Source organism: Leopardus geoffroyi, chromosome D2 (genome assembly GCF_018350155.1).
Source record: "Leopardus geoffroyi isolate Oge1 chromosome D2, O.geoffroyi_Oge1_pat1.0, whole genome shotgun sequence".
Lineage (NCBI taxonomy): Eukaryota > Metazoa > Chordata > Mammalia > Carnivora > Felidae > Leopardus > Leopardus geoffroyi.
The window spans coordinates 11,348,431-11,369,919 of NC_059334.1; the positions used below are offsets into that span (position 1 = coordinate 11,348,431).

A 21,489-nucleotide genomic window follows, 5' to 3' on the forward strand; every position below is an offset into this window, starting at 1 on the left:
CAGACCACAGCTACAAAGCCAACAAATGCTAAGCATTTTAAGGAGCCATCAGTCATTTTATACTTTAGTACTCATAGTATCAAGTATAATACAGAATAATCAGAAGACAACAGAAACCGGTATTTTGTGAAAAGCAAGAAGGATACAGAATACGTTATTAAGCACACAAGGATCAAATTTGACTTCTACCATCAGCAGAGATCTGTGGAGATGTTTTATGAAAAAAATGTGTAGATCAAAGTCTAATTTGATCATCCTGCTATCATCTGCTGTTTTTGCATTTAGTCCTTTATTCCTAGTAAATATACTAATTTGGCAACCACAATGATTTGGGGGGCAGACACCAATAGGTTATTATGGGAGGGAGAGAAAATAACGAGCCCAGGATGGGGTAGAAACTGAGGTATGCAGCTTTTAGGTGTCTAGGTGTATGACTCTAAATGACTTTCTGTTTATAGTTGTTCCCTTGTTCCTTACTTCCTATACTTCACTCCTGGTGTTTCTCCCTCCCTCCCTCTCTCCCTTCTGCCCTCCCCCCACACATACACATACACACACACACACACACACACACACACACACACACACACACACACCAGTATGTTTATAGACCAGGAGTGAATAAATAACAATGAAAGAGATCACCCATCCATGTAGGATGCATCAAATTGCAGAAATCATGCAAATAAGTTAAGAGAACATCTGAGAAACAACTACGAGAATATTATGTCATTTTAGTATTTAAGAATAACAGCAGCAAAGACCAAGCAAAAGCATGTAAGAGATAAGAACATAACTAGACTGGACAAAGCAGAGGGGTTGAGATGGAAAAGGGGAAGGGATGACATGAGAGAAATATTTAAGTTAGGGATAGAAGTCAGGGGGAGAAGTGTAAGGAATTCACAGAACACCTCGAATGTTTGGATGAGGCATATCGATATCTACATGCTAAAATGGGTAAGAGAGTCGTAGGAATTCCCAGACATGAAGAAATGTACACTCACAGTCAGGAAATTATAAAATTTCCACCCTGCAACTGTTATAGGTGCATCTGAACCATTCTAAGAAAATAAAGGTGTAATAAGCTCTTATTTTAAAAAGATGGTTTTGGGGCGCCTGGGTGGCGCAGTCGGTTAAGCGTCCGACTTAGCCAGGTCACGATCTCGCGGTCTGTGAGTTTGAGCCCCGCGTCGGGCTCTGGGCTGATGGCTCAGAGCCTGGAGCCTGTTTCCGATTCTGTGTCTCCCTCTCTCTCTGCCCCTCCCCCGGTCATGCTCTGTCTCTCTCTGTCCCAAAAATAAATAAACGTTGAAAAAAAAATTTTTTAAAAAGATGGTTTTATCCATACCATATATTCACAGAGATGCACTCTGTTTTTTAATCAGGATTTTTGGAAAACATTACCTTTGGACTCCAGCTCCATTTTCTTTTTCTTTGCCCATATATTATGGTAGTTTTCAGCCATCATTTCTGCCATAGCCTTAAGTGAATGAAACATTTAGAAAATAAGTTATAATTTAATGGGTAGAAAAAGACCTCACTTGCCAATAGGTAATATCAAAACATGCTTTAAATTAATAAATCATAGCGTGTCCAGGCTAAACTATCTCAAGATTATCAAACACAATGATCTTACTTGGAATCTGAAACCCAGATTCAACATGTGAAACCCAGAAACAATCTGTGAAATTGTGTGGTAGTAAACAGCAGAGATGATTTGATGGGAATGATTATTGTTATTTGTAATGGTTTTTGTCTAGTTATTTGTAATGTCTAAAGACAAAGGTTTTATTAATTCAATAATGAAACTTCAGATTAGCTATGGACTTTAACAAAAAAAAATCTATTTATTTGCAGGTTCTTACTGCAATTTCCAAAGCCTTAAAAGGCAATCTAAATCTTATTAAACAATGAATGCAAAGAAGCTTAGATGGAAAGTCTAGATTCAATGCCTGCCCCACACTCAGGGAGAGACTTAGACAAACCACATTAACCTTTTTGTGGCCGTTAGCTTTTTGGTAAGATTGCCTCTAAGATTCTCTTCTTTTCCCTTTTGAGTTTCAAGATTACTACTATCTCATTCTTAAGGCATCCATACGGGAGCAAAGACAACGGGCAAGTCAAACAATTTAACATAACTGACATGACCTACTACATAGGGTTTGTCTTTATAAATTTATTTCTCGTGGAATAATACTAATAATGCCAATATCGCTGTTTGATCAGGATACTGACCTATCAATTTCTGTTCCAAGGCAACAAATTTTCGTTTACTCCAATCAGCCATTTCAAAGTACATTCCTTAGGCACAAAGGTGAACTGATACAACTATGGATGCAGCAGGCAAAATGCTACCCGTTTCCCTGGATAAATGACTTAAATTTCATATTCTTTACTGGGTAACTGAAGTTACCCTTGAGCAGAGCATTTCTAATTCCTGATTTATTCTCTTCTCACTCATAGCTATTCAATTATAGTAGGATTTTTTTAATGCACATTATCTCTAAGGAAAATATGTTATCTGGAAGACGCATCCTAGAAAAAGTTGTATCAACTTTCAGAGCATTAAAAAGCTAGGGTCCATAATCTATAAATTCCATGGACCCTTTATATGATCAACATATTCAAGCAGTTCATGAAGAGAAATGTATGCAGGAAAGTGTTACAATATGCTTTTTAAAAATGGAATTTTCAGAATACTTTAAAAAAGTAATACTTACGTGCAGGTCTCTGGACAGTGTGACATTGCTCATATCAATGGCTCGGGGGCTATAACCATGCGCCGCATCAACAGAAACCTAAATAATTTATGTGAAAATGATAGAGTCTAATTAAAAAACCCAGGGGAGAGAGACTTAAGACAAATTTTAGAAATACAGGACAAGTAAACTTTCAAACGTAATGTTTCCTCAGATGAAACTGGCAAGTATCTGTACGTACATACTTCACGAGCATATAAATTAAATTGTATTTGGGTATCTGATAATTTCAGTTTATGACTGAATAATACATCCCAACATTTCAGGAATTGCCCCTCCCAAAAACTAATGATCAGAATTCAACATATTGTGCAATGGATCCAAGATTCTTTTTTTTCTTTCTGTTTGTTTGTTCATTTGTTGTAATGTTTATCTATTTTTGAGAGACAGAGTGAGAGTCAGGGAGGGGAAGAAAGAGACAGGGAGACAAAGAATCCAAAGCGGGCTCCAGGCTCTGAGCTGTCAGCACAGAGCCTGACCCATGAGCAGCAACATCATGACCAGAATTGAAGTCAAATGCTTACCCGACTGACCATCCAGGTACCCCTACTTATTCATTTGGAGAGACAGAAAACATGAGTGGAGATGGGAAGAAAGAGAGAGAATCCCAAGCAGGTTCCATGCTGGCAGCACGGAGCCCAACATGGGGCTCGATCCCACAAACTGTGAGATCATGACCTGAGCCAAAATCAAGAGTTGGAAGCTCGGGGCGCTCGAGTGGCTCAGTCGGTTGAGCGTCCGACTTCAGCTCAGGTCATGATCTCACAGTCTGTGAGTTCGAGCCCTGCGTCGGGCTCTGTGCTGACAGCTCAGAGCCTGGAGCCTGTTTCAGATTCTGTGTCTCCCCCTCTCTCTGCCCCTCCCCCACTCATGCTCTGTCTCTCTCTGTCTCAAAAAAAAAAAAAAAAAAGAGTTGGAAGCTCAACCAACTGAATCACCCAGGTGCCCCTGTATCCAGGATTCTGAAACATTACCTTAGTCAAAGACTCGCTGTATTCTTCAGTTTCTTACAGACTCTAATCGGCTACAGTGAAATTTATTCTTCCTCATGCAAACAGTAATTAATCAAAGAGGGCAATATTTATGAATGTCTCAATGGGCCAAATGTGAAGATAAAATACAACCAACTCTTCCAAAGAACACCATACAGTAGTCAATGATTTACAAAGTTATCTCCAGTAACAATCAGACTTAATTTCTGAATTTTGGCTTTTGAAAAAACGAAACATCTTCTCATCAACCATAATATTTCATGTACTGTCTTGAGCTCTCAATACATTCCTCACAATGTATATGTTATATAACAGTGTTTAATAGAAATAAGCTATGGTTCATGCTTTAAATCTAAAGCTCTATCTTAATATATTCTAGCATGTATTTATATTACATTTCATATGTATAGTCTCCTGTTAGACACGTATAAGCCAAAAAATAAAAATAAAAATAAAATGCACACTATAGCTCATGTCTGTGTTTTTAGAAAAGAGAGGCTAACGTTATGTTACCATTAATAATGGACTTATGGGCTATTCTCAACCTATTGGTTAGTTTTGACTGAACCCTGGCTTTTGAGCCTTCACCACTGCTCAGTACCATCTAATAATGGAATGTTTAATGAAATCACATTTTTTTCCCTCTTTTAAATTAAATATTCCTAAAAGGAAATTTGAAACTTAAAGAACACTAGTGATTGGGGCGCCTGGGTGGCGCAGTCGGTTGAGTGTCTGACTTTCAGCCAGGTCACGATCTCGCGGTCCGTGAGTTCGAGCCCCGCGTCGGGCTCTGGGCTGATGGCTCAGAGCCTGGAGCCTGTTTCCGATTCTGTGTCTCCCTCTCTCTCTGCCCCTCCCCCGTTCATGCTCTGTCTCTCTCTGTCCCAAAAATAAATAAACGTTGAAAAAAAAAAAATTAAAAGAACACTAGTGACTTACCCAAGGTCACAGAGCTAAAAATCTGAGCTGGCAGGATTCCAATTCAAGCTATCTGATGCCTTGGCCACTTCTCTCTCCCTATCACCTCTTATGGCCTCAACATATTGCAGTGTATTTCTTTCCCCACAAATCTAATATAACTGTCCTCTCAAATGTTATCAGTTTCCAAGCTGCTACACAAGGCTTCTTTCCAGCTGCCATCAAGCCAGTCCATCTAGATTTGACACCAGGAATCACTACTCTCCAGCCCTTCATTTCATGAACTCCAGGAAACCACCCTCCTGTCTCTGTGCTCAACTTCTCTTGACTCCATTTCCTCAGATTCCTTCTTTGGCAACTCTTCTATCCATTACCTGAAGATCTCCCACATTTGTTGGCTCATGGCCCCTTTCCTCCATCTTCAAAGCCAGCAACACTGCATCTCTTTGGCCATTTTTTGGAAGTCACATTTCCCTTACCCAAAGCCTGAGCAGTTATTCCACTCTTAAGGATTCTTGAGATTATACTGGACTCGCTGATAATTCAGTATAATCTCCCCCATCTCAAGGTCTTAAGCCTTGATCACACTGGCCAAGCCCAAGTAAAGTCACATTTCCACAGATTCCAGCAACTGGGGATCATCTTTGAAAGCCGTAATTCTGCCTAACACAACATCTATAATCAAATTCATTGTTCCCTCCTTGCCATCTCTGAGCAAGTAGCCATCTCTGTGCTCCCTACCTTTCCTAGTATAAACACCCACCTGGCAGTCCAGCCCGGATCCATGGTGACCACCTTTGATTACTCCTCCTCCTCTGCAATCATATATCAGGCAGTCACAGAACTCTGTCTTTTCTACTTTAAAAATCCCTCCGGGATATGCCCACTTCCCTCCATCTCCACTCTCTCCTTTCTAATTCAGATATTTAATATTTGTCTTGTTTTGAGGGATGTCTATGGTGTCCTCCCAAGGAATCTGTCTGTCTTCCATATCCTCCTTCTCTAATTCATTCTCCACTCTGTTGTCAGAACTGTATTTCCAAAATATTTATTTTGTTATTCCCTAAACTCTTCCACTGTATGGGAAAAATCTGTGGGCATGAGCTAAGCCTTATTGGTCGTAATGTTCCCAGAGGCTGTGGCACAAGCCAGACTTCGCCAACACTACAATGATAAAGTGATTCCTAATCTCACAGACATGATGGCAAACCTATGTCTTAAAACTGATAAACAAACAATATTAGACTCTCTGGAAATTGAATAAATGAATAAAATGGAGTTGGTATCAATAACTTTATTTGCTCCTAAAATAAAATTCTCAGTATTTCATATCCTCTTGGACTATGTCTAACTATTTATCATTTTAGCTTTAGATTAAGTTACTGAGGCTGGGTTAAAGAATGTGAAGTTGATGCCTGTTTGGTCAGGGACAGATTCTATTTATATTTTTCATTACCTATTTCTCTCCTTCATATACAGAGAAATCAGAAGAGCGGCCAAGGCTGCTATAATTTCAAGTTGCCCGAAACATGCGCCATTTCTGAACGAGGGGCTTGAACATTAATGTAATTAACTCCAGTGGTTTTAGCAACAGTAAAGGCCACCACGTGCATGGTTATGCGCAAGGCATGCAGATTATGTCTTTTGTTCTTCAGAACAACTCTAAAAGGTAGAGGTCACTTTTCACCATTTCAAAAGGAGAAGAAAATTTCAAAAGAATTATTTCAAAAGTCATATAAAATGGCAGCATCAAGTTTTGAAAGTAATTCTGTCAGAGTCCAAAGAACGTCACTAATTTCTCAAAATTTCTCCCAACATGCCATGTGATTTGATTTCTGAGACACCCTCACCTTTCTCCTGGCTACCCAGTTCCAACTCACTCAGCACCAATATATACACACACTTCCTTCACTCCCTGACATGTATCAGGCGTCACTCCCAACTTACTGCTGCTGCACTCCTTGGGACATTCTTCCCCCAACTCCGTGTAATTCCCTCACCTTTTTCAAATCTCTATTGGTCTTCTCAGTGAAATCCCCTCTGACAACCGTGTATAAAACTGCAACTCATCCACAAATGTTACCCAACCCCCTCCCTCTGCACTCCCAGTCTGCCTTTCCATGCTGTTTCCTTGTTTCTGTAGTATGAATCATAGTTTTACATAGTACATAATTTCCTCATATCTGCTGCTTACTTTCCCTACAGGAATGTAATCTCCATGAGAGCACAAAGCTTTGTCTATTTTGTCCACTGATCTGCCTGAAAAGCTAAGAATAATGACTGGAACACAATAGGTGCTCAATAAAGAATCCGTTGAAGGAATGAATGAAATTTGGTTTTGTCCTAGCCTGCATTTTAGTTCCAGGTGGTCACACTTTCCAAAAGTTTCATTCCCATCTCTCTCTTCATCCCAGGTTATAAAATTATTTTTCATTTGTTTAAATAGTTTATATCCTATATTTGCAATACTGAAAAACAGATAAATAGGAACTTGCAATTTGGGGACAAGTAAGTAATTGTTAAGAACTTGTGGAACGTGCCTGAAATTGTCAGAAACGCCCTCCTTCCATGCTGTCTTTGCCAAGAGGCCTACTTAGGCCCCCTCTCTAATCAGTATCTCCTCACTTTTTCCTATCTGCACTTCTATATATTCTATATCCTATTAAGTTGTTATCGGCCACGCCCAAGCCCTTATGGTATCTTGCATACGCAAATTACAAAACCCTAATGGAGCAGTAAATTTCCTAAAATCAGGACTCATGTCTTCCTGTGGTGTTCAAAGCAAACAAAAAACATTAAAATTGTTATTGATCCACATAAAATAATAATGGTAATAATTAAGTATAATATTTATTGAAATATAGGCCAGTTACTCTTTTAAGAGACTCATGAGCCCTCAGAATAATCTTTTAAAATAGATGGTTCATTTGCTTCATTTTAAAGATGAGAAAACCGTAACACAGAGAAGTTAACCAGTTTGCCGAGCTCACACAGCTACCTGGTGGTAAGGCCAGGATTTCAACGTAGGCAGGCTATGCCAGACCTCGCTCAGTTAAATCCAGGCTGCTTCTGCCTTGCAGAGGGAGAGCTGAGCCCCATGTGAAAGGAAGCTGAGACAATTCAGCTCCAAAATCACATCGACAAGTGACCTCTCTCAATTCACCCATTTATATTCCTTACTATAAACTGATGCTATAAAAAGCGTTCCTTAATTTATCCAGAAGAGCCTATCTATTGCATAATAGAAAATATCTTTATAAGCTTTATGGGAAACCAGCAATGGAGAGAAAAGAAAAGACATTAAAAAGCTTGGCAAGATGATACCTGAAAAAGATGATAGAACTACAAGATTAATGATTAAGGAATAATATATTTTAACATTTCAAGTAATGTTGCTTTCTGCTTAAAGAATCTTTGAATAAAAGTAATGATAAGATTATAAATATATTGGTGGCATCGACTGGAATTTGCTCTCCATTTCTGATACTGAGAGAAATATTCTTTCTTTACTACTAATAGGTCAAAGCACTACAAACGCAAAAACACTCTTACCTACCATGAAATGCTGTCTGGCATTAAAAATGTTTAAATAATAGCAGTAACAATAAGAGTTATCATTTACCAAAAAGAAAAAAAAATGGGGGTGTTAACATTTACTCAAACAGATCAAGTAACATGCCTGATGGTACATTTCTAAAAAGTCTCGGTCTACCTCCAGATATTTTGTCATCTATGCACTGTGCCTCTGGCATACTGAAATCACATAGGAGATATAAGAACGCACATCATATGTCACACATGTATGACGTCCCTCTAAAGCCAGTAAGACCTAAGACATGGTTCTATGAGTCTCGGTTGATAGAATCTATCGAGAGCTCAAAGTCCCCAGAGAACAATATTACGAGATAAGCAAGGAGTAAGGAAGACAGGGAATAAATACAACACGTGCAATTTTAAGTCAGGGGACACAATCTTGCTGTTACGGGCAGTGGGAGAATCTACCTTCTTGTTCTGGGCACAGCTTAAATCACCCCCATTAGATAGTAATTTTTTTTGGATTTCCTGTCCAATTTAGAGGAGAAAAAAGAATAATTCCACCCTCTGCACTCTGCAGCACGAGGCGAAAACTTCCTGTACTACGTTGAAGTAGGTCTAACCTGCCTGTCTCTGACACCACATTGTGAGTCTTTGGCCCTTATCATCTTCATGTTCCTACCATCTACCGGAGGGTTTGTGCTCAGTATGTGCTGAAACAGATTAAAACAAAATGTAACCTAGTCAGAAATGTGTGCGTACATGATAAAAAGGTAAAATATGCCTTTACGGCTTCCACCCACATGATACTTACTTAAGAGAATTTAATGTACAACATGCCCAAATCAGAACTCAATCTATTTCAAATATGAAACATGGGAAACACATGCTATGAATGCCCTTATTTTCTTTAAAAAACGGCAATAATACACATGATATTTTGTGCGAACCGAACACAGTAGCCCTAGCAGTCTGGAAAAGGGAAATGACAGGTTTGGCTCCCAGGAGAGATGAAAGGGCCACAGGTAATAGTTAGCATTTGCTCCCCACCTTGAACTCCAGGTTCTTCAGGCTGAGGCTGTGCCGCATCTTGAGCACTGACGCCCCACAGCCAGCACCTTGTGAAGTTGATTGGGTTTCCTTGATGTGACCCACTAGCAAGGTGCTCTCTGAATTCTTTTTTTTTTTTTTTATGTCTATTTATTTATTTTTGAGAGAGAGATAGGGTGTGAGCAGGGGAGGTGCAGAGAGAGAGGGAGATAGAGAATCCATAGCAGGTTCTGCACGGTCAGCATGGAGCCTGATGCGGGTCTTGAACTCATGAACCATGAGATCATGACCGGAGTTGAAGTAGGACGCTTAACAGACTGAGCCACACAGGTGCCCCTCTCTGAATTCTTGCTCTGCCTGTATGGTTGCATATATTGGCTTTGAAAAGCGGACAGGTGGTCAAGCTCACTGTGTGGACCATTCGTGTGGGTTCTAGATCGGGATCACTGTCTGACGATCCCACTGTTCCCTAAGAAACCAACCTTCAGTTCTTTCTCGAAAGGAGAAGAGAACTCTGCAGACAATCTCACTGTACGTAAGGCTTCATCAGTAAAACGTCAAGACCTCACCATTGGGCACTCCTTTAGAGACTAACCAGGAGAAGCATCACCTGATAAACTCCAGTTTTAACCAAGACTTAACTTCACTTAAAAAGAAACATGGTTTTTCCTCTTCTAAACATTCTGTTAGTCTTCGTAATTTTCCAATTATTTGTTTTGGAAAACCCACTAATTAAATAAAAGATTCAAATGATTGTGAAACAACATAAGCTGTGCATTCACCGATGTGTTCTTACCTGGCTTGTCTGAGAAATACGACGAGAACGGTTGTAGAGGGCCATGCTGTCTCCCTCCCGTGTTCTCTCAACCCTCCAACCCCACGCCAGCATGGTTTTTAAAGATTCTTTGATTGGCCAGCGATAAATTTCTTTTTCCTAGAGACAAAAAGGAAGAGAGAGAAAAAAAAAAAAAAAGGGAGGTGCATGGAATCCAAATAAAAAATCTGAAATAGACTACCTTCACTTCACTTTAAAAAAAAGAAGACTGGCATTATTTTTTTTTTTTTTTCAACGTTTATTTATTTTTTTTGGGACAGAGAGAAACAGAGCATGAACGGGGGAGGGGCAGAGAGAGAGGGAGACACAGAATCAGAAACAGGCTCCAGGCTCTGAGCCATCAGCCCAGAGCCCGACGCGGGGCTCGAACTCACGGACCGCGAGATCGTGACCTGGCTGAAGTCGGACGCTTAACCGACTGCGCCACCCAGGCGCCCCAGGCATTATTTATTTAGAAATGAAAAAGGAAAGTAAAAATTCTGAAAAGTACAGGGTGAGCTGAGATCTAATTTGGCTAATGCTACAAAGAGGGATTTCAGCTTATTATTTCATTGGAGGTTAGTTTTCTTTAGTTTCCCAGCTTCTGATACTTTAGATAGAAACTAAAAAAGGAGAAACAGTGCCAGATTACATGAACCATGAGTGCAGGCTTTTCTACCATCTGAATGCACAGATGAGAAAAACTCTTCCTCCGTAAGCACCAAGCTAAAAAAGTCCTTTTCACTTCATTCGTCAAGATATTGATTTCCCCCCCAAAGAAGTAAAATACACGAAAAATTATAAGTAATAATCATTGTAAATATTACTTCTTTATCCCTCATCAAGAAACTCCTTAGCACGTAAGAATATTTTCTAAAGACCTTAAAAATATTGAGGAGGAAAAAATATCAAAAAGGAACAAAAGAATATTAAGTAGAGAAGAACCTATTAAATGCTGATAGAAATAGGAATAGAGAAAAAAAAGACAAAAGATTAAAATTAAAAATTGCAACCTTTAAATTTTTTTTTTTTTTAACGTTTATTTATTTTTGGGACAGAGAGAGACAGAGCATGAACGGGGGAGGGGCAGAGAGAGAGGGAGACACAGAATCGGAAACAGGCTCCAGGCTCTGAGCCATCAGCCCAGAGCCTGACGCGGGGTTTGAACTCCCGGACCGCGAGATCGTGACCTGGCTGAAGTTGGACGCTTAACCGACTGCGCCACCCAGGCGCCCCAAAAATTGCAACCTTTAAATAAAGGTTTTTTAAAAAGCATATGTAAATAAAGAAAACATTTTAATAAGAAATTACATAATAAAGAAAAAAATTCAAAATAAATTAAAACTGTATAACAAAAAAGAAAGAAACCTCACCTTTTCAGATAATAGTTTATATGGCTTCATTAACGGCTGAACTTTAGACGAGTCTGAATATATTTCTCCATAAATCCATCCATTTGCCAACTTAAAAAAAATAAAAATTGTTTTACATGCATTAATTTTTGAGAATGTAGGTATGTATGTGTTGAAGTGTGTACTAGTAAAATAAAAATAAATCAAGATATGGGCTAAGGTTTGAATTCCACCCAGCATAAGTCAATATAAAGATTTCCATCCTAACCAATATTATTTTGAATAATTACCGAGAACAAATCTTTCTATCCAAAGATTAAACACACCCTGAACAGATCCAGGTCTATAGTTATGTCCGTAAGCACTCCCCCGCTGAGCAAACTATGGGGTGCGCGGCCCCCATGATGTTGATTCTGCGACATCTCGGGACCCTCCATCTGAGATGTGTATGCGAAATGCTCGTTCAAGCAGGAAAACTGGAGTGTGCTGTTTTTATTGGGAAGCTTCTCTGAATAATGCTAACTGTTTGGTCCACTCCAGTATTCAATTAACTCTCAACATGTTCGTTCCACATGATTTTGCCCTTGCAGTTCTGTACGTGTCACCGTTTCCCTATCTCATTTCATATCTGCCCATGGAATCTGAGTAACTAGACTGCAATAGCTCAGGACAGCCTTCTTGTAAATTTCCTCTCCATCACCACCATCTCGGTACCTAATAGAGTCTTTACATAAAACAGACACTTATCTCGGACTGACTCACCTAGTAAATAAATTAGTGAACAAAGAACCACACATTCATCAAAACAAAAAGAGGGTTTCTTAGGAGAAAGGGACTGATTGGCAAAGGCAAGAACTGAAATTTAATATGAAGTCTAACAGGATGATACAGAGCTGCTCCATAAACACAAACACCTCGGAACCTTTGATGTTTGATTTTCACTTCGCCAACAGTACATGCTTATTTTAGATTCCTGCATCATCTCAGCTCAATTTCTCTGACAAATCTATTTCACATCTCTCAAGTTTAACCAGGCTCAACATAATGTGACTACAAAGCCATAAGGTTCCTTTTAGAGAATTTCATGATATGTAGGACATGTGTCACTTAACTCATCAGCTTGCATTTTTCTGACAATCCAAATAAAATATGTCAACTTGCCATGCAGTTTATTTTTAGCGACCTACAGATCTACTTAGCAGTAAGACCTATTACAGAAGACTGGAAGGTATAAACAATCACTATTTCCGATTAATAATTTCAAGATTTCTCTAATATAAAACTACTCTTGAAGCAAAAGTTTCTTTAAAAGATTTCTGACCTACAGTCACCTTTTCTTCCTAAAGCCCCTGATGATGATTATATCACAAACAATATGTGTTTAGAAACTGTATTTATTATTTCACTAATAGAATTTTTATTCCTAAAACTGTGCTTTTGATAAACAGATATTTTCATTCATATTGGATTACACGTATTAATGGCGGAACCAAATACTGTATTAGCAAATCGTAATTAAATATTCTTTCTTAATCTAGATACAGCTCTCACTTTAAGGTAGAAAATAGTCATGGTCAGAAATATTTGGGTGGTGGCCACTCATTGGGTACATTCAGTACTGAATGAGAATGTGATACTCTGGCTTTTACCTTGTCCATTGACCATTTGTCATGAGAATGTTCAGCATATTTGTTAATGAAGTATTCCAACTTCTCAGGAATTGTAATGCTATGAGAAAAATAAAGAAAAAAAGCTTGATTTTTACAGGATTTATGGGAAATCATACCAGTAATTTACTCACAGCTTATGATTGCTTAAATCCCACTTGATGCATAACTGTTAAAAAATCATTTTAACATAGTATTGCTTTTCCCTAGTGCAGGAATAATATATAAATCAAGCCGGTAATGTTCTTATCTGCTCATCTTGTATTAATTCATGACTTACTATGTCTTCATAGAAATTGTATATATTAAAAATTATATATAATATAATTAAAATATATTCAAAGATGAGGATAATCAATCATACAAAAAAAAATTTTTTTAAACCTGAATCAAGATATGGTTAGATTTAATGAGCTTAAAGACATACTTCCCTTCCATATTCACTCTTTTAAGTTATTCTCCCTTTTTGACTTAAGTCTCTTCTGCAACAACTATAAGTAGGTAAAAGATCTCCTGAAATCTGACCGGTGACACTTTTTCAATGTACTAAAATTTTAAATTAATGTCATACAACTAGAGATGTGTTAATGATTTTAAATTTTATGGTCTACATATCACATTCTACTATTAATATGGACTATAGCGAAAAGTAACTACTCATGCTCTGTGATCTTGATAACATTTATTCTCGATTCCTTTCATATTTAACATTTGATCTCTTCAACAGATGATAAGGGCATGCAACTGATGACCAAGTCCAACTATGAGACTTGGGAATATCAAATAGATCAATGAACGGAAAATCAAATATATATATAATTCCATTCATTCATGCATATAACTTATTAACACAATTACCATTGATAACTGACTTCTAAATAAAACCTAGCATAATGAGATGGTTTACTGTTCTTGTGCAACAATGTTATCAGTCAGGAATTGAACTATATGACCCAGAAATACTTAAGAAACAATATATAAAAATCACAAAGATGTAGCAATGATTGATATCACTAAGTAAACCTACTCTGGTAAGAAGGCCCCAAAGGGGTAAGCCTAGGTAAATGAATACACATGCCCGACAGCTGTTAATCAGTTAGATCTAATTAATCAACACCAAGACCACCACATGTTCTGATGTTATTTTAAAATCGTGGATTATATCACGTTAGCAAACCACAAACTTACCCATGTAGGAACTGAATATGTGATATTTTGGTTTACTTACATTGGAAGAGAAACAAAGGATCAATCACATAAGCCAAATACTGGGGGGTAGAGTCTTTTCTCACGGGACTGTCATCAAATACCAAACATGCAAATTTAAGGCATTATCAAACTAATGGCATACCACTTGGGTTGAATTTTTGATCTGTTATGGAAGCTAAACCAGCTGGGGGGCCACCCAGAAGCCTGAAAGTTGAACTCCCAAGCAAATTCGGATGCCGTGGATGAGAACTACCACTGACTGCCTTGCTAACACCATAATCTTGCGGAGTCACCAAGGAATCGATAAGATAATGTGGCATGAAGAGTCAGCTTTCCTCGCAAATGGGAAACCATGGTCCTACTCAAAGACAGTAACAACAAAAATGCTGAGACTCCAAACACCTGAAGTACTGAGACATCCCATTTGTAAAAACAAGTTACGCAACTAAGTACGGGTAAGCAGTTTTATGTGACAGAACATTTGATCTGTGGTTAAGGCTGTCACGTTGCATTCTAACAGCATGCTACATTTTCCACAAATATTCTCATTTGATATTCCCTGGAATCTCATGCTGTGCTTTATGATGCTGAACACCAGGTGCTACCCCTTAGACGTTGCTGACATGTAGCGGTGACTCTGCAGCTGACAGAACAGCTCTGCCCTGCCGGGATCAACCCCAGCCAAAGACGCGCTACAGAGGCTGGCTGCAATTAATAAACACTTGGGGAAAATTTTCAGCTACAAATATAGCTGATATCCTTTCTTGATTCTCATTACCGTAGATACTATCATGTGGTCACACACACAGAATCCGGGTTATGTGACGTAGCCTAGAAGGTACATCGTTATCTACTTCTGACATGTGTATGATCATTATTATCACCACTGTTCATTCTGTCAAGTAAAGGGACCCCTACCAAAAGGATACCAATTCAAAGGGGGCATGGATTAGAGAAAGTTCACATTAGTACCTTATTCAATTTCAGACTTCACACATCATTTACAATAAAAATCTGCTGCAATAGAAAGAGTCCATACTTTGAGGTATCAACAGGTTGTGGGTTAAAGTTCCCTTCAGAATCCATTGATGACTGTTTTTCCATCATACTGACATAATTTGACTCCATGTAGTCTGGAGGCAAAGCTCCCGCAACGGCACTCAGGCAAGGCAGTGCCAGTTTGAAAAGTTCTTGTTCATATTTCTGGGAAGAAATGGAGGACCAAAACAAAACACCAAAAGCCTGGGTTACTCTTGAGCAAAAGTTGTCAGAATGATCGCTGTGGCTGGCACAGCGCTGTCAGAAAAGATCGGAATTACCCCCAGGCTAACGTAACTCCCTCGCAGATTCTTTCTCTAGCAAATGGAAAGTATATGTAGCCTGAAATCCCATCAAACATGAGACGGGCTGAAGTCAGAATTACTGAGTTGCTGCTTAAGAAGAATAAAAACTCTGCTTCTCTAAGAGGTTTTCTCCAATATTTGAAATGAAATATACTCAGATATTCTAAATGTATAACATGTCTTTACAACTGAAACATAAATTCAGTAGATGAAAAGCATAACTATAGAATACCGCCATACCATATTATAAAGGCTATACTTGAAAAATAAAGGAACATTCCAGAGAGTAAGAAATTTTAACTGATCTGTATCATATACAAAGGTATGAAAAATAAAATTCTAAACCGAGAAAGAAATTCTATAGGGAATATGCACAGTCAAAATTTCTGGGAAGAGGTATTTGTATATTAATCACATAACTAATTAAATTTGTATTTGTGAATTTTTAATTTTTTAAAGTTTATTATTATTATTTTGAGAGAGAGAGTGTGAGCAGGGGAGGTGCAGAGGATCTGAAGCAGGCTCTACACTGACAGCAGAGAGCTCCATGTGGGGCTCAAACTCGCAAACTGTGAGATCATGACCTGAGCTGAAGTTGGACGCTCAACTGACTGAGCCACCCAGGCACCCCAGTATTTACAGATGTTTCAAAAAGTAGAAAATAATAATTATTTAAAAATTATCTCACTTCAAGTGTTCAATTTTAAATTAATGCTGTAAGTTCCTCTAAAAATACCTTCAACATTTGCAATTCGGTAACAGAAAGCATCAAGATGTAGCTTCCAACTGTAATCACAGATTAACTTGACTCTATTATGTAGCAAACTTTTGGATATCCTGCTCTGGTTGTCTAATAATGTCCACCTGGGAATTCAAGCTGATTTCGATTAATAATTTTAGCAGAAGCATACAAAGCATGCTGTTCTGATTTTTCTCCAAAATACTATCCCCTTCCAGCCTTCTGAAAATATCTGAACTATCCATTATAAATATGCTAAGTGTTAGGGAATGTCACATATAGAAAGCAACACTGAATGGAGTGACTTTAATCTCCATAGCAGCAAAGTGGGGAAAGTCAGGAAGGCCACTGGAATATTATAATTTTATGAGGCTGCATATTGTTTTTTTTTTTGAACAAAAAAGAAAAAGTTTTTTATTTATTTATTTTTTCTCTCTCTTTTATTTTTTTTTAATAATATATGAAATTTATTGTCAAATTGGTTTCCATAAAACACCCAGTGCTCATCCCAAAAGGTGCCCTCCTCAATACCCATCACCCACCCTCTCCTCCCTCCCACCCCCCATCAACCCTCAGTATGTTCTCAGTTTTTAAGAGTCTCTTATGCTTTGGCTCTCTCCCACTCTAACCTCTTTTTTTTTTTTTTCTTTTTTTCTCCCCCTCCCCCATGGGTTCCTGTTAAGTTTCTCAGGATCCACATAAGAGTGAAACCATATGGTATCTGTCTTTCTCTGTATGGCTTATTTCACTTAGCATCACACTCTCCAGTTCCATCCACGTTGCTACAAAAGGCCATATTTCATTTTTTCTCATTGCCATGTAGTATTCCATTGTGCATATAAACCACAATTTCTTTATCCATTCATCAACTGATGGACATTTAGGCTCTTTCCATAATTTGGCTATTGTTGAGAGTGCTGCTATGAACATTGGGGTACAAGTGCCCCTATGCATCAGTACTCCTGTATCCCTTGGATAAATTCCTAGCAGTGCTATTGCTGGGTCATAGGGTAGGTCTATTTTTAATTTTCTGAGGAACCTCCACACTGCTTTCCAGAGGAGGCCGCATATTTTTATACGTGATAAGATTTTGTCATGGTTTTAAGATCAGGGTGACTAGGGAGGGTTTGAGTCCAGGTAAGTCCAAATGCGCCAAAACTTGGAGCGCCTGGGTGGCTCAGTCGGTTAAGTGGCCAATTCTTGATTTCAGCTCAGGTCATGATCTCACGGTCTGTGAGTCTGAGTTCCGCATAAGGCTCTCGGGTCTCAGTACAGAGCCCACTTTGGACCCTCTGTCTCCCTCTCTCTCTGCCCCTCCCATGCTTGTGCGCGCGCTCTCTTTCTCTCTCTCTCTCTCAAAAATAAACATTTTTTTTAAACGCACCAAAACTCAACCATGTTCATAATTTCCTAAAATGCTTAGCCATTTTAAATTCTGATGGTGTTATGGTCACAAGGACCATGCTACCATAATAATTATGAAAACTCGGTATCAATTACATTCTCAAAATTTGTATGTTAGAAAAATGAAAAAAAAAAAAACTACACAAGTCTTAATAAGTAAAGATGATATTCTACTAGGAATATTTCCAACTTTTAAATTATTTTGTCACACAAAGCCCACAAAATATTGAATCACCTTTTGAGACAGGGCGTCAAAAATGCCCCAAAACAACTTTCTTGATAAATGAAGTTCTTCTTCTGAGGCAGCTCCGAAGTTCCCCCACCCTCCAGGCAGGCAGTAATATTTCCAGCATCTTTCATAATGATTTGTCAGCAACTATGTGAGGAAACAATTAATTACAAAAGTGATGACTTAAAGGTACCATTTGGATTTTTCCCATTTCCACCCATGTGACTTGACCCAAAGGCCAAGTAATAAGGTCAAAACTGCTCAATCTCCTATGAATTCTTCTGGAGAATACTATACTATGCCTCTTTAAAGCCTAACACTAATCACAGTATGAGGACCAAATACCCAGGTTTACGAACAAACCATCTAGAACAGAAGTCTTTATGAGAGTGTTTGGTTACTAATGTATCCTTGAGTCCTATATATTAGATGGTATCATTTACTCACAGTTTCATGAATCACCATCCCCTGGATGTGCACATCTACACTTAGTGACAGGATTGACCTCAGGGTAACCCAGAGGCACAAGTAAATATCTCTAGGATACAGCACCAGAAATGTACATTCTAAGGGAAATCTACCTCTCAATATTTTTGCTTCCTTTTGCCAATCCTTCATCACCACACTTCAGGCTTTGCTTCAAGCTTGAACATCCCAAACTACTCCATTTCAGTAATCTTATCTATATTTCTCTGGTGGTTATGGATGCAACGTATTATCTTTCTGAGTATCTATGCTGCTTCTTACATTTTCATCTATGCATATTTTGTTTGTTTAGGACTAAACTGAATTTAAAGACAAGGATAGAATCTTCAAATTATTTGGTAGCTCTTTGGATAGTTCATTTTTGATCTATAAACTAACAAATATTCACAACTACTTGCTGAATTAATGAAATGATCTTTATGAATCAACAATAAGTTTTTGGACTCTTTTCTGTAACTAAGAAGGGAAACAGATTGATAAGGATTATTGTTATTAAAACAAACTACATGTTGGGGCACCTGGGTGCTCAGTTGGTTGAGAGGCCAACTCTTAATTTCGGCTCAGGTCATGATCCTAGGGTCATGGGATTGAGCCCTGTAGTGGGCTCGATGCTGGGTATGGAGCATCCTTAAGATTCTGTGTCTCCCTCTGCCCCTCTCCCGCATGTGCTCTCTCTTTCTAAAAAAAAAACTTAAGGGGTGCCTGGGTGGCTCAGTCGGTTAAGAGTCCGACTTTGGTTCAGGTCATGATCTCATGGCCTGTGAGTTCAAGCCCTGCATCGGGCTCTGGGCTGACAGCTAGGAGCCTGGAGCCTACTTTGGATTCTGTGTCTTCCTCTCTCTCTGCCCCTCCCCTGCTTGTGCTCTATCTCTCAAAAATAAATAAACATTAAAAACTATTTTTTAAAAATAAAAAAACTTAAAAAACTAACAAAAAATGACATCTCTTACTACAGAAATACTTCTATTATGGTCTCCCCTTCAATTACAAAATACACACACATACAATTTAGAAATCTCAAATGATGAAATATTGAGATCTAATGTGTTCGGATTAACTTGGAAATATGTATAAGGTAAAAGAGTTTATCACATAAAGTAATACTGTCTCTTTTTTCAGGTACCTTCCAGCTCATTTATATCAAGAAAATTTTGCATGGCAAAGGGTCTCTAGATGATAAAAACTGTAAAAATGGGATTTGGGGCAAGGATACAATTTATTTTACATAATTAATTAACTTATATAAATTTATTAAACCAAAATCAATTTTTCATGGAGAAAGATTGTATTTGCTAAATATCTAGGGATGGTCAGAGTAACAGCAGTTCAAAAAATAGACGTATTAGTATCTCAAACTTCTTTTTCCACCACTATTACTGGGTGGCCACAAGGAAAAACGATGCTTACCAGATGACAGTGCAGAGTGGTTCCCTATAAAACAGTCCATTACGTGACTATGACCTCCACCCATAGACCACGCTATTAGACGTACTAGGACACATCAAATATTCTAATGCTAAGTCTTGACTGAGATACTAGATGACAGAAAAATATTCCCAAGTCAGTAAGACACTATGAGACTAGATCATTCATGAACAGAATAATGAAGCTGGGCAGAGAAAGTGTCAGTGATTTTTCCATACTTGGTGACAAACTCTAACTACATACAGAAGTTGTCTTTGAACTCTATGAAATTACACTTGGAAACTGTCATGAAATTACCAACTTAGAAAATGTTTCAAAAGCCTGCTCTTTATCCCTTGAGGTTGCTAAGATTTTAGGCCACATCCACCACCATGTTTTCCAGACTTAACGATACCTTAGTGCATCGTTTCCTTGTTGCCCATCTTTTTTCCCAGTGATTTCTATTTCCATTCACCTAAAGGAAATCAATCTTGGAAATTCTATGATCTTTTATTACTTATTTTATTGTGATATACACATTTCTCAAATTTATATGTCCCTTTTCAAGAATTGGAAGAAAATTTCCTCGTCAAAAATCAAACATGGCGTTTCTAAGAGCTGTACATATTGTAAGAGGAGCAAAGTCAGAGGACTCAGTAATCAACTAACTACAAACATTTCCTATCCTTACCTTAAGAGGCATCTTCGCGTGTTCATTTAATAATGGGACATCAAACACTAATCTCCGGAGCAAGTGCTGCATCATAGAAGGTCTCAATTGGCTGGTGGAACAAAGTTCATTTAAATAATGAAGGGAAATGTGTCTAAACTAAGTAAAGAGTTCATTAGACTAAATTCTACATGCCAAGAACCTCTCTTCAGATGGTGGTTAATTAGGTGCCCCAATCCAAAGATCAACAAAAGGCTACACAACTATATAAAAGGTTACATCCCAACTCATCTCTACTCCCTAGATCTGAAGAGCATTCCTTAGAGATGGCCCTCTTTTCTCGTCCTTCACTTTCCCAGCATTCACAGTGGCAGACCCTAATGCTTCCTGAGACCCTTCCTCCAGAAATACTTCTTTCTCCACTCTACTGGGTGGGAATGGTCTTCAGTGACTGAATTAGAAGCAAAAAGAAGAAGAAGCATCCCAACAGGAGGGAGAAAAAAAAGGCTGAGACAAATTTTGCCAGAGGTGGAAGGGAACAAAAATCAACATACAGTGAACGTCTACTGTGGGGGGTCATCCTGAATGTTTCACTTTGTTTAATATTTAGATAAACTCTATGAGGTAGGTATTTTGATTCCATTTTTACAGAATTTGAGGGTCAGGGGAGCTACAGACAGAACCTCCTAATTTTTCACCTCCTTCAGTCCCATCTGGCCTCTAAGCCATACATACACTTTACTGTGAGTGCAAACTTTTCTTCATCAGTGGACTGCCGAGCCACGTGCTTTCACCTGCTCTTGAAATCAGAAAGGAGCCATCACCCCAGCTAGGGGGCTTGAGAAATTGTCATGTTAGCTGTCAGAACTCCGACAGGAGAAGGTATGCTCTGGTTTTCACAGTAAGACATTTGAACACT

At 38.4% G+C, this 21,489-nt stretch overlaps 1 protein-coding gene across 9 annotated transcripts in view; it reads right to left on the reverse strand.

Annotated features, from left to right (window-relative positions):
- The window catches only part of RYR2 (ryanodine receptor 2), a 762,307-nt gene that overhangs the window by 177,296 nt on the left and 563,522 nt on the right, over positions 1–21,489 (reverse strand). For all 9 annotated transcript variants that reach the window (XM_045437236.1, XM_045437235.1, XM_045437229.1 and 6 more), the window contains 8 exons: positions 20,592–20,682; positions 18,017–18,157; positions 15,335–15,498; positions 13,069–13,147; positions 11,441–11,530; positions 10,050–10,187; positions 2,721–2,798; positions 1,405–1,480 (listed from right to left, as the gene is read on the reverse strand). In XM_045437236.1, the coding sequence (XP_045293192.1) occupies positions 1,405–1,480; positions 2,721–2,798; positions 10,050–10,187; positions 11,441–11,530; positions 13,069–13,147; positions 15,335–15,498; positions 18,017–18,157; positions 20,592–20,682 (857 nt within the window). The remainder of the gene's footprint in view (positions 1–1,404; positions 1,481–2,720; positions 2,799–10,049; positions 10,188–11,440; positions 11,531–13,068; positions 13,148–15,334; positions 15,499–18,016; positions 18,158–20,591; positions 20,683–21,489) is intronic.